This window comes from Muntiacus reevesi, chromosome 1 (assembly GCF_963930625.1).
Source record: "Muntiacus reevesi chromosome 1, mMunRee1.1, whole genome shotgun sequence".
Lineage (NCBI taxonomy): Eukaryota > Metazoa > Chordata > Mammalia > Artiodactyla > Cervidae > Muntiacus > Muntiacus reevesi.
Window position 1 is genome coordinate 152702329 of NC_089249.1, and position 13650 is coordinate 152715978.

Genomic DNA, 13650 nt, shown 5'->3' on the forward strand with positions numbered 1-13650 from the left:
ATATGTGGTAGAATTTAGTGCCATTAAAATGAGATGATGTGTTAAGAGTGACATTTCATTGGATGGCGGGGAAGCCTCTTTGAGGATATGATATATAAACTCAGACCAGTGTAACTAACCACTTGAACATCTGAGGGAGTAGCATCCAAGGGATAGCTCATACAAAGCCTTGAAGGTGAGAATGAACTCTTGAGAAGCAGAACAAGGCAAGAGTGCTGGAATGAAACGAGTAAGAGTGAAAGTTGTAGCGGATGAGGTTAGGCAGACCCTTGTAGTAGTAAGGAATTTATATTTTAATTGCAGTGGGAAGGCATTGGATGAGTTTTGTAAGCAGTGTGTGACTTGATGTGATTTATGTTTGGAGAAGGTATTTCTGCGGTAAAGAGTAGTAATGGGGAACCAAGTGAACAGGATTTTGTGGTAGATTAGCTGGAGAGGATAATGACCTGTGTTAGGTTAGTGGATATAAGATCATGGCATTTGGTCCCATCACTTCATGGCAAATAGATGGGGAAATGATGGAAACAGTGACAGACTTTATTTTTGGGAACTCCAAAATCACTGCAGATGGTGACTGCAGCCATGAAATTAAAAGACGCTTGCTCCTTGGAAGAAAAGTTATGATCAACTAGACAGCATATTAAAAAGCAGAGACATTTCTTTGCCAACAAAGGTCCGTCTAGTCAAAGCTTTGGTTTTTCCATTAGTCATGTATGGATGTGAGATTTGGACCATAAAGAAAACTGAGTGCCGAAGAACTGATGCTTTTGAACTGTGGTGTTGGAGAAGACTCTTGAGAATCCCTTGGACTGCAAGGAGATCCAACCAGTCCATCCTAAATGAAGTAGTCCTGAATATTCATTGGAAGGACTGATGCTGAAGCTGAAACTCCAATACTTTGGCCACCTGATGTGAAGAACTGACTCATTGGAAAAGACACTGATGCTGGGAAAGATGGAAGGCGGGAGGAGAAGGGGACGACAAAAGATGAGACGGTTGGATGGCATCACCGACTCAATGGACATGAGTTTTCATAAACTGCAGGAGTTGGTGATGGACAGGGAAGCCTGGCATGCTGCAGTCCATGGGGTCGTAAAGAGTCAGACACGATTGAGTGAACTGAACTGAACTGAGACAGATTTGGGATAAATGTTACTAGTAGGACTTGCAGAGGTAAATGATGTAGGAATTGAGGGAAATGCTGAGTGATGACATCTCCTAAATTTTTGGAAAATGCAAAAAGATACTAAGTTTTTGGATAGAGAGATGGCATCCCTGAAATGTAAAATCTTGTTAAATTAATTTTCAAGTGTACGGTAGTTTAAATTAGAATTACCAAGAATTTTGTAAAAAATTATAAGATAATACTTTAACTTAGTATGGAAGAATAAATGAGAGTAGCCAAAATAATTCAGAAAAAGAAAACTAGTGGAGGAATATGTACTTTACCTTATAAAACTGCTTTAGTCAAATATATACCATTGGCATAGGGATAGACAAGTAATCTGTGAAAGAGAATAGAAAGCCCAGAAGTAAATCCTAGTGTAAATGAAATTTTAGTCTATGAAAAAATAAAATATTTCTTATCAGTGAGAAAACAATGGTTTATTTAATAAATGGTGCTGTCACAACTGTATCTTTCTTGAAGAAAATAGTGTTGGACCCTTAGCACACTAAATGCAAAAATAAATTTCACTTAAATGAAAATTCAGAATTTTAGGAGAAAATTTAAGTGTATACATACATATATATATAAAACCTGTGGATTGGAGAAATCTTTTCACTGTGGTAGGAAACCTAGAAGCTATAAGCATCTTTAACTATATGAACATTAATATATTTTATAGGATAAAAGTACCATAAATAATACCAAAGCAGATTAGGAAAGATAACATTTTTCAAATGTATATAACATATATAAAGGTTTATTATCTGTAATGTAAAAAAACACATACAAATTGATATGTATTGTTGAAAACAGAAAAACTAGCAAAAGATTTAATTGTTCAGAAAAGAGCAAATTCAAATCGTTAGTAAATACATGAAAATTTGCATAACCTTGTAGCATCAAGGAAATGCAAATTGAAGTAACTATTAGATATTACATCTTACCCATCCTGTTGACAAATTTTTTAAAAGTGATGACACCTATACACCTGAAACAAACACAACTTTGTAATTCAACTATATTTTAATTAAAAAGTGGTAGCACCTAGTGTTGGAAACCATGTGTATACATTCTTGTTACAGATGAAAAGAGAAAATTTTACACTGATTCTGGAAAACAGTATTATAGTATCTATTAGAATTTAAATATATCACATTTTAAAATCCAGCAAACACTTTTCTGGTAATATAGCACATAGAAATGAGCACCAGCACTCAGGAAAATGTAGAAGGATAAATACTACAGTATTGTTTTAAAGTGGCAAAAACTGGGAACAGAATGTAAAAGTCCTTGGGTGGGGGAACTATTGAATAACCATCCAGACCATAGTCTATAATTTAATCATTTTAAAAGATGCATTAGACATATGCTTATTGACTAAGGGGCTTCCCAGGTGGCTCGGTGGTGGCGAATCTGCCTGCCAACACAGGAGACGTAGGAGACACAGTTCAATCCCTGGGTTGGGAATATCCCCTGGAGGAGAAAATGGCAACCCACTCCAGTATTCTTGCCTGGGAAATGTCATGAACAGAGGAGCCTGGCAGGCTATATTCCATAGGGTCTCTCTTGAAAAGAGCTGAACATGACGTAGCAACTGAGCACACAATTGACTAACAAGAACTTTCTTGGTGCATTGTTAAGGAAGAATTATAATATACAGAGAGATATCTGTAATACACAATTTTAGTAAAACAGTGACAGAAATGATAAAATCTTCCCTGTATTTATATAGAAAATTGGAATATATGTATATTTGTGTATGGTTGAGTATAGAAAAAGGCATGGAAGAGTACACAGAAGATTGTTAACATTGAGACAGAAGTGGGAAATATGAAAATAATATTTTTAAAAGATGTCTACAGTAAAAGCACTATGGGTGATATAATTTCATTTAATTAAAAAATATATGTCTTCATATGCAATAAGGAAATGAGTTAATACCAATTTATAAATCAGGGTGGTGTGATTTCAAGTCATTCCTTATATTTTTCATTATTTGAACTTTTAACAATGATTATGGAAGGAAATAAAAGCTACTTTTATTTTGAGGAGAACAGAAGGAAAGTTAAATGGTGGTTCTTTTTTCCCCTCTTCATTTTGCAGTTGTGCTATATTGACTCCCAAACTGATGGTGGAATCCCTTCTTACTGTTTTGCATTAATGGTGATGTTTTTTCTACAACAAAGAAAACCCCCTCTTCTTCCTTGCTTACTTGGAAGTTGGGTAAGCATGAGTTTGCAACATGTATGTGTATGTATGTATGTAGTTTGCTCTTGCAGAGTACTCTGTTCATACATTTAAAGCTGGATTTCTGGTTTGTCTGTTTGTCCATCTTGGTTTTTTCTTTTAATAATTTTTTCACTACCAATCTGGAATGCCTTTTTATACAGATTGAAGGCTTTGACCCAAAAAGAATGGATGACTATCAGCTGAAAGGCATAGTAGAAGAGAAGTTTGTGAAGTGGGAATATAATTCAAGTAGTGCAACTGAGAGAAACTCAATTGCTGAAGAAAACAAAGCTAAGGCAGACCAACCAAAAGATGATACCAAGAAGACAGAACCAACCAACCAAAGTAATGCCAGGAAGGAAAAATATGGCAAAGTAAGCTTTTTTTGTTTTTGCTTTTGACTTTTCTATCTGTAGAATTTGTGATGCCTTTGATTAAAACTATTTTAATAGTAGATTGACTGACTGACCTTAAGTAAGCCTCTTGGCCTCATTTTCCTCATCTGTAAAGTGAGGGGTTGATCTGGTTTAGTTTTTCAGTACCAAGATTCCTTAATGAATTCATACCTCATTTTGAAAGACTTGTATTGTTTGAATCATATCAAGGTAATTCTTTGTATTCTTTTCATTTAGATAGAAAAATTTTCCTTCAGAGATGGGCTGTGACCAAAACTGTAGTATATGATTATACTGATTATGTTGCCAGATTGGTGGATAAATGAAGACCTTATGCTTCTTTAGAGGGTGGCTTGCTTATTTAATCATTCAGCATTCATTTATTAAGGACCAGCTAGGTGCTGGCATTATCTTGAGTGCTAGATAACCCAAGATGAATATTCATGGATTATGTCCTCTTAAAGTGTGTAGTCTTCTGAAGCAGACAGACATGTTATTACAAAAACTACATTACAGATATCATTGCTTTAGCTATACTGAATTGTATGTAGTTCCCTAAACTTATATTCAAGTCTTCCACTTTCCTAGACTACCTTCTACCCTTTCCTCAAACCATCAGTACTCCCAGCTAATGATTTTGCTTATTATTATTTCTCTTAAGAAAACTGAAGCAATGAAAAGAGAACTTCCCATTCCTACCACCAGCTTCCACTCTCTGCACTCACATATTCTGCCTTGCTGCCTACTTTCATAAAGGAACTTCCCCTGTTGCTGTCTGAAGTCATTTTCTTAACTTGTATATTTAGTCTCATCTCTTCTTGTCTATTTCAGAACATTGCCCTAGCAATTCTATCCTAGGTTACCAATTTTTCATTCTCTATTGAATCATGCATGCTTTTATTTCTCCCACTTGAAAGAAAAGTCTTGCTACCACTTCCCTTCCCAGCTATTTCCTTGCTCTCTTTTGAAGAAAACCTTCTTGAAAGAATTGTTTATGTATGCTATTTCCCAGTTTCTCTGTCTCCTTGTAATTCACTCCACTCAGGCTTTGATCCCCATCAATCTACCAAAACTTGTATCATCAGTGTCCTCTGCATGGCCAAATCCAATAGTCATTTCTTAATTTTTATCTTTTTTTATTTGTCAGCAGCATTTGCCAGTTGATCATTTCCTTCTCTAAAAAATTTCTTAACTTCACTTTCAGGATACCACACCCATGACTGGTTATTTCTTCTCAGTCTCTTTGTTGGTTCCTCCTTTCCTCTCCAATCACTTTAATGTCCTCAATCCCCCTTTTTTCTGTGTCTACACTCCCTTGATGGTCTCATTCAATCCCATGGATTACTTCTCTCTTTCATACCCCATACCAAGTCTATCAGGAAATCCTGTCATCTCTACTTCAAAATAAATACACAGTTTGGCCACCTCCCCTGTTACCATCCTGATCCTAGCCATATGATCTTTGTCCTGAATTACTACCACAGCCTCATAAGTTTCCTTGAATTTACCCTTCCTTCCCCATTTTATAGTCTGTTCTCAACACAACAATCAGAATTGTTCTTCTAAAACTTAAGTCAGATCATGCCCTTCTCCTTCCCTACCCTCCAGTTACCCCTCATTTAATTTAGAATAAAGGTCAAAGAGTTCTTATTGATTAGCTCTGTTTCCTTCTCTCGCTGCCACACTAGTTTTCTTTTTAAAGCTATTTACACTCCTACTTTATCCTACTTTAGTGTGTTTGCTCTGTTTCCTGTTCTTAGAATACTTTTTCTTCTTTTTCAAATCAAACCTTCTCAACATGTCCTATCCTGACCACTCTTTTTTAACACTGCAGTCTCCTGCTTCCATATCCCATCTCCTTTACTAAACATGCTCAACTTTTTATTTCCACAGCACTTTTCTTCTAATTTATTGTGTAATTTACTTATTAAATTTGTTGTTTATTATCTTCTTCTCCTAGAATGTCAACTCCATTAAGGCAAAAAAAATTGTTTTTTTTTCACTGGTATATCCCCAGTGCATGGCACGTAGTAGGCACTCAATGAATAGTTGTAGAATGAAATGAGTGAATGACTGTTTTATGCTTTTATATACCTTACTGGTCACTTTTAGCCAGCATTCATCTAACTAATTGCTTTAGAATTCAGAAACTACCTTTTCTGTTAAGACCCCTCTAATTTAGAGGCCCATTTTAGCTTATAGCCTTTACTGTAAATGTTAAATGGTCTCTTCCTCTCCTAATGGTCTGTGAAATAGGACCTCACCTTGTTTGAGTGGCAGTATGCAGTAATGATTAGCAGCATGGACGCACGTGGTCCAGAGTCACATCCAACTTCATAGTTGTTGAATTAATAGTTATTTATGTGTACATTTAGAAGAGTGAGTGATGCATGGTTTACATGGGAGCTCCTGTTATTTTATTTTATTTTTTTTATCCCCAGCACAGTGCTATGGACTTAGTGGGTTCTAAAATGTTTGTTGAATGAAAGAATTAGCTTTTGAAAACCCTGGACCTTTACATAGATTTTATAAGTAATTTCTGTAATGGAAGAGTTATACTAGTTGCTACACAGTGGTTAGCAATGTCGGCTGCACAGGAGAATCACTTAGGAAGGAAGCTTTAAAAATCTCTGTCCATTAAGTCACAGTCTTGGAAAGGGTATGGGAGATGGGAATGGGGTCAAACTAAAATTAGTGAATTTTAGTGCTCTCAGTGTGATTCTAATGTGCAGCCAAGGTTGAGAATCACTGGTTTAGTGGAAAGAACACAAAATTCTAGGAGTTAGTAATCTGGGACACTGTTCGCAGCTGTGCCACAAATTGCTTTTTGGCAACTGACCCCTTTATGCCTCAGTTTTTGAAAAGGTGATCCATCTCTAAGGTCTTTTTAAGCTGAAAATTAAGTGATTCTATAGTTTTGTGAAGTTTAAAGGTAATTTTTCTTTTCTAGTCTCCTTTAACATTGGAAACACCAAATCAGGTGTCCCTGGGACAGTTATGGTTAGAGCTGCTAAAATTTTACACACTGGATTTTGCTTTGGAGGAATATGTCATATGTGTACGAATAAAAGATATTTTAACAAGAGAAAACAAAAACTGGCCTAAAAGGCGGATAGCCATTGAAGGTGAGATGATATGTTATATTTCATTTGGAGAATTATTGTGTGTGTGCTACTTATTATCTATTTCTTAAAAAAAAATTATTTGTTTTTGGCTCTGCTAGTTCTCCATTGCCATGTACAGGCTTTGTCTAGTTGTGGCAAGCGGGGGCTGCTCTTTGTTGGGGTGCGAGGCTGTGGCTTTTCTTGTTGGGGAGCATGGGGTCTAGGCATGCAGGCTTCAGCAGCTGCAGCTCACCGGCTCTCACAACACTGGCTCAGTAGGTGTGGTGCAGGGACCTGGTTGCTCCACGGCATGTGGGATCTTCCTGGCCAGGGACTGAACGCGTGTCCCCTGCCTCGGCAGATAAATTCTTAACCACTAGACAGTCAGGGACGCCCCCTCATCATCTGTTTCTAAAGTAGTAGTGTAAATTTTATCGCTTCACCTGTAGCACTATATGCCACCAGGTTGTCACTAAATATTTTGGATAAATTCTTTATAAAGTCCACGATAGCTTTATAGGATTAATGCTTATTTGAAAATTTCCAATCTGTAAATATTATAATGGCTTGGGTTATTAGCTTATTTACATGCCTTTATTTTTTATTGTAAAAAATTTCAAAATATAGAAAAATAGAATAGTTATATAGATAAATAAGATAGCTTTGAATAGATTTGTGCCATAAAATTATGTTAAAGTATAATTTTCAAACTCAGTTTTTCATTGTCTTGTAAAGTACCTCATCTGTTAAAGGTGGCTAAGCTAAAGGAAAGAAGAGCAATTGATACTGACAAATAAGCTTTCATATGAAATCTCAAGAACATTAAGATAGAAATTAATAGTAAATATTAACAAATAGTAAATAATATTAATAATATGGCTTCCAAATTATTAATAAAAAATTTAAATTCTACAACATTTTGCTCAGCTTTTATAGATAGGAAATTGAATTTCTGTCATTTTATTATTAGTCTGTTTAGACTGCACATTCTTCTGTTCCCTTCATCCTCTGTATGGCTTATCTACTGTCAGTTGGACCTACAGATATTCTCATACACTCACATCTTTTACTCTCTTACATATGGTAAATAAAAGAGGTCTGAAGTCTGCAACCATCATAATTTCTCTGCCTTTTTCTCCCCTAGAAAAGGGAAAGAGGCTAGGTAAAGCTTTTTAAAGCCTATGGAGTTTGATAACAGGTTAAAAAAAAAAAAAAAAAAAAAAAAGTAACAGATGCCCCAATCTTAATAATATGAAGCCTGGCCTATTATTAATCCTTTTACTTAATGATCTTCAGTAGTGGAGAAAATGTGTATTGTTTTTTGGTTGGCATCATTCTTTTTTCCTGGGGCATATTTGTATTAAGGCTTATAAAATCCAAATACCCATAAACATTTTGAGAATTCTGTTCTGTGCTCCTAGTAATGAGGATTCAGTTGTCACAAGCATTTTCAGCATAGACATTTTAGACTGGATCAGAATTTAAATTTTGGTTTAATCTTTACTCTTGGGTTTCTGCTTTTCTTTCTATTATTTCTCTTTCTTTCTGTCTTTAATTTTCTAATTATTACTGAAGTTAATCTTAAAATAAGCATAACTTGAAGCCTTGAGAGTTTTACGTTGTATGTTATTTGTTTAAATCGCAAAGAGTATATAACTAAAGAATACTATGACAAGACTTGAAAATTATTAATAAAATAGATCCTGGAGCTTGAAAAATTTCACTCAAAGACTACAGTGAAACATGTTAGTATAGCTTTTTCTACCAATTTCATCACTGCAATTTTGTAATTATTGAGTTGGCCTCCTCAGCCATTCTATCATTAATTACCTTATTTTATTCTTTTCTCTTTTTTTTTAGTTTTTTATTTTATGATAGAAACAGAAGAAAGACATTGCTTTTTCATTTCTAGTTAGGAACTCTCACTGGGAGTTTACATTTAGAAAAATTGGGGGGGAAACGCACTCTGCTGACAATGTAGCTCTTCATCTAAGCTTGGAAATGTAGTTTGTTAGTAAATACTTAGCTACTGACCATTTTCTTTTTTACTAGATCCATTTTCAATCAAGAGAAATGTTGCACGGAGCTTAAACAGCCAGCTTGTCTATGAATATGTTGTGGAGAGATTCAGGGCAGCTTATCGGTACTTTGCCTGTCCTCAGAAGAAGGGTGGAAATAAATCTACAGTGGATTCCATGAAAAAAGAGAAGGGGAAAATAAGCAATAAGAAACCAGTGAAGACTGAAACTATGGCATCCAATTGTTGCACTCTACTTGGGGAAAGCACAGAAAAAGTAAATGCAGGAAGAGGTCAACCTGCTAAATATGATGAAATGGAATGTACATCACAGCGATGTATTACTGAAGCTGATAATTTGTTGGTAAATGAACTAGATTTGGCTGAACATGGACAGGAATCTTCATCTCTTTCTACCAGTGAAAACAGTGAATTAGAGCCCAAATCAATTAAAAATCAAGATGTTTTAGCACCTTCAGAAACTTGTTTTAAAAAGGATTTCAGCCAGTATAATTGCATTGATTATAAATCCCCTGAACCAGGTGAATCTGCTGGTACAGACTGTAGGTCAAATTTAGAAACAGAAAGTTCACATCAGATTGTGTGCACTGACACATCTGCTACCTCTTGCAACTGCAAAGCTACAGAAGATGCTTCTGACCCTAATGATGATGATAACCACCCCATCCAGGAATTATATTATGTGTTTGATAAGTTTATTTTAACCTCTGGCAAGGTAGGATACAGTTTGTAAACACTCTGTAAGATTTTGTGGTTGTTGTATGACTCTGTATTTATGGTTTTTAGATTCAGAAATGTAAAAATAGCTTCTGTGATGTTAGACTTGTTTTGGAATGGTATTTTGGTGTATATATATATATATATATATATATATATTTTACTTTTTGTGTATTTGCCTTATAAGAATGTACATGAAACACTGAAAAGCACTCTTTTTCTGGTTGGTGTGCTTAACTTTCTCATATATGAAAGGATTTGTTACAGATGTGTTACAAAAGTGAGTTTGGTAAAGGCAGCATATATTTTAAGTTTTGTTGTTTTTTTATAGGTGTGATTATATTTCCTTCTACAAAGGAGAACACATTGTAAACTTTAATAGTATTTTAAAGTTTTTTTGATGAGGCTCAGGAGCTGTTATATAAACTTAACTAAAGATAGTTGAGTTAAAACTACGTAAGGTCAGGAACCAAAAAAAAAAAAGAATTCAGAACCAGTCTGCCACTCAGTGTCTGCCACTGAGCTTCTCTTTGGATTTTGGCACATTTCCATGAGTCTTTAACTTTTCTACTTTTAAAGTGGGGTAGTCTGAACTGTTAACTTGATGAATTACAGAAAATAAGCTACTTTGTAATAGAAAATAATTACTTTGTGAATAAAAGTTTTAGATAAGTTTTACATTGCTTCAAGTGCAGGGTATGTAACTGAACATATTATCAGCACCTAGTATGAAAAAATGATTATATAGATAATGTATTAATCAAATAGAATACAAAAAACCCTGAAAAGTCATCAAGTTTTATTGTTTGACCAATAATTATTTATTAACAAGCTTTAAAAATTTTAACCTAATTACTAAACTGTATATTTTCATCCTTTTTAAGGATACTCTGTCCCATTTTGTTTAGGTGTAATATTTAGGGCATAATGGACTGTTAAAAAGATGAAAGAAATGGCAGATTTTTAGAAGAGCCTCTTAATAATATAACTGCAGCTTACATTTCTTACACTTTTTTTCCTGGAAACTTATCTTAGGGTAACTATTTCTCCAATTTTATTTCTCTCTGTATTTATCTGTAGCAATTTGTAGAGTTTTCTGGTAAATATGTCATGTTTTAAAGGTTTTAAAGCTGATAAAAATTTCTGTGGCACTAGGAGCACAGTATTCTCACAAATAGAAATTTCTGTGTGTATTTGGCTAGGTAAATGTCCAGACTAATCCTGGAGAAAGAAGCTAAGTTCCCAAGCATATTACAATAAAGAAAAGAGTAGTGCTCTTCGTTAATCATATATTTTTTTTCCTCCAAGCTTGAATTTTTTTTGTTTTGATTACCTGTCTGGTAGTCCATTGGAATACATTTAAAATGATATTGACAGGGTTTGAAAGTTAAGTTTGTGGTTATTGCCTAAGAATTGTTTCTTGTATATAGTTACTTTCAGTGTTCAGCCCTTTAGTTTGTTTTCTTGAGTACCATGTTAATGTAATAAATTGAACCAACTAGTCAAGGTTCTATAATTGATTGACTCTAACGATAGAAAATGTTTAGAGTGAAATGAAAGGTGCCACTTGAACTTTTTTTATAATCTACTTTGTTAAAGACCTTAATAGATTAAAGTGTGATACATACATTTCATTTTGGGAGCTGATCAAACTCTTTGAATTAACCTGTTGCTTTTGTATCTCCTGCTATTTCCTTTATCCTTCATTTTCAGGTAAATCTAATCCTTGGTAATATCATTTTAGTGAAGAAGAAAATGTTGGCTCAAAATATGTTTATTTACATTTAATACTAAATTTCATTAATATGCTTTTTTTTTTAACCTCTTGAAAGTGCAGGCTATCAGACTGAGTTACAAAACAAGTTTCTTTTTGTACTACTTTGAAAGCGATGAAGAAGTCCCTCAATAGCTTGTTTGATTATTAGATTTTTTTTTTCACCTTTGTATAGCCGCCAACAATAGTATGCAGCATCTGCAAAAAAGATGGCCATTCAAAAAATGATTGCCCAGAGGATTTCAGGAAAATTGATTTAAAACCTCTACCACCAATGACAAATCGGTTTCGGGAAATACTTGATTTAGTATGTAAAAGATGTTTTGGTAAGTCTTATTACTAGAGCTACTTACTGAGACTAGGTTATTTCTTTAATTTTGAATATTTATTTTTTTACTTGAAAATAGTTTGCTTACATTTTGTTTGAGTAGAGTTTCTAAATAGTTTAGACACCCAATCACGTGTATTTATTAACTGCCTACTAAATGCCAAAGGGAATGCAGAGTCCATAGTGTTGCTTTTAAGGCGCCTTAGACTCTAGATTTGTGCTTGTAGTTTGGTGGTCACTAAATATATGTGGCTATTTTAATTAACTAAAATAAAAAATTCAGTTCCTCAGTTAAACTAGCACACCTCAAGTACTGATGTGTACCAGCCTGCATGTGGCTGCTACATGTGGCTAGTGGCTACTGCATTGGACAGTCTGGTTAGAGAACTTTGCTATCATTGCAGTTTTCTTGCACAGTGTTGCTCTAAATGGATGTATAAGACGTGTGTGAAACTTGCCATAATTGGAAGCAGGATGTGTTACCTTTCGTAGTAGTGGTAAACAAAATGCAGTTGAAATGCAATTAATTTTTAAGTGGAGTAGATCAGAGAAATTGGAATTAATGATGTGACATTTGAGATGGAATGCATTTTCAGACTTAGGAAATTATTCATAAAAGCATAGAGTGTATACTTTGGGATAATAATGATCTTACATTTAGTAGAGTAAAGGTAATAGTGGGAGATAAGGCTGTAAAGATTTGAGTAAAGCCTTACATGCCATTTTCAACAAACATTTATTGTGTACCTGGAGTAAACTTTCACTCAGCCAACATTTTTTAAGTACTTGCTGTGTTCAAGGTAAGATCAAGTTTCTGATGTCATAACATTTAGTTCTCCATTGTAATCTCCCCCTTCTTCTCTTCCCTGTCTTCATCTTCTGCCACACAACTACTTATCTGCTTTTTGTCACTATAGATTAATTTTGATTTTTCTACAGTTCTGGGTAAATAGAATCACATGGAATGTGTTCTTCTTGTTTTTTTGGTGAAGGGATCTGGCTTCTTTCACTTAGCATAATTATTTTGAGATTCATCTGTGTTGTGGTCTTGTAGTGTGTATCATTGGTTCATTCTTTTTTATTGCTAAGTTGTGTTCTGTTGTGTGTATGCGTGCATGCTTAGTCACTTCAGTTATATCCAACTCTGTGCGACCATATGGACTGTAGCCTGCCATGCTCCTCTGTTCATGGGATTCTCTAGGCAAGAATACTGGAGTGGTTGCCATGCCCTCCTCCAGGCATAAGAGACGTGGGTTCAGTCCCTGGGGGATCTTCCCGACCCAGGGAGTGAACCTGCATTTCCTGCTTTGCAGGTGGATTCTTTACTGCTGAGTCACCAGGGAAACCTCTGTGTTGGGTGACTATACCACATTTTGTTTAACATTCACCTGTTGATGAATATTTTGTTTGTTTCTAAAGTCTGGCTTTTATAACTAAATCTCCTGTGCACATTCATGTATGAGTCTTAAGTATGAACATATACTATAATTTCTTTTGGATAAATAGCCAGGAGTTGAAAGGCTGAACCATGGCACTTTCTTCCTTAGCAACTTAATTAGGGTAGACGTCACTACATTTTTTTCATTGCATTTGTTTTCATTTATTGTTGTTTATCTCAATATAGACTCATGAATGTTTTATATTTTGGGATATAATCCAATGCTACTACTTAATCCGATACTACTATTTTTGTTGCCCAAGTTGTTCCAGATTTTGGCTGTTGAGAGTGCTTTCGTTTGACTCCTGTGATCCTTTGATACTCCCTTCAGTGTGTGGAGTTTTTGCTGTTAGTTTCTTCCTTTGTAGTTTATCACTTCCTTACTTTCTGGCCCTGAAAGATACTTCAGGATCATCATGTAAATTTCTGCTCCAGTCCTAGAATTAGACGTTTTCCCAA

General features: G+C 34.8%; 1 protein-coding gene across 7 annotated transcripts in view; it reads left to right on the forward strand.

Annotated features, from left to right (window-relative positions):
• TUT4 (terminal uridylyl transferase 4) overlaps nucleotides 1-13650 on the forward strand; it is a 119098-nt gene that overhangs the window by 61280 nt on the left and 44168 nt on the right. For all 7 annotated transcript variants that reach the window (XM_065913178.1, XM_065913143.1, XM_065913170.1 and 4 more), the window contains exons 10-14: nucleotides 3272-3391; nucleotides 3559-3771; nucleotides 6743-6917; nucleotides 8949-9649; nucleotides 11601-11751. In XM_065913178.1, the coding sequence (XP_065769250.1) occupies nucleotides 3272-3391; nucleotides 3559-3771; nucleotides 6743-6917; nucleotides 8949-9649; nucleotides 11601-11751 (1360 nt within the window). The remainder of the gene's footprint in view (nucleotides 1-3271; nucleotides 3392-3558; nucleotides 3772-6742; nucleotides 6918-8948; nucleotides 9650-11600; nucleotides 11752-13650) is intronic.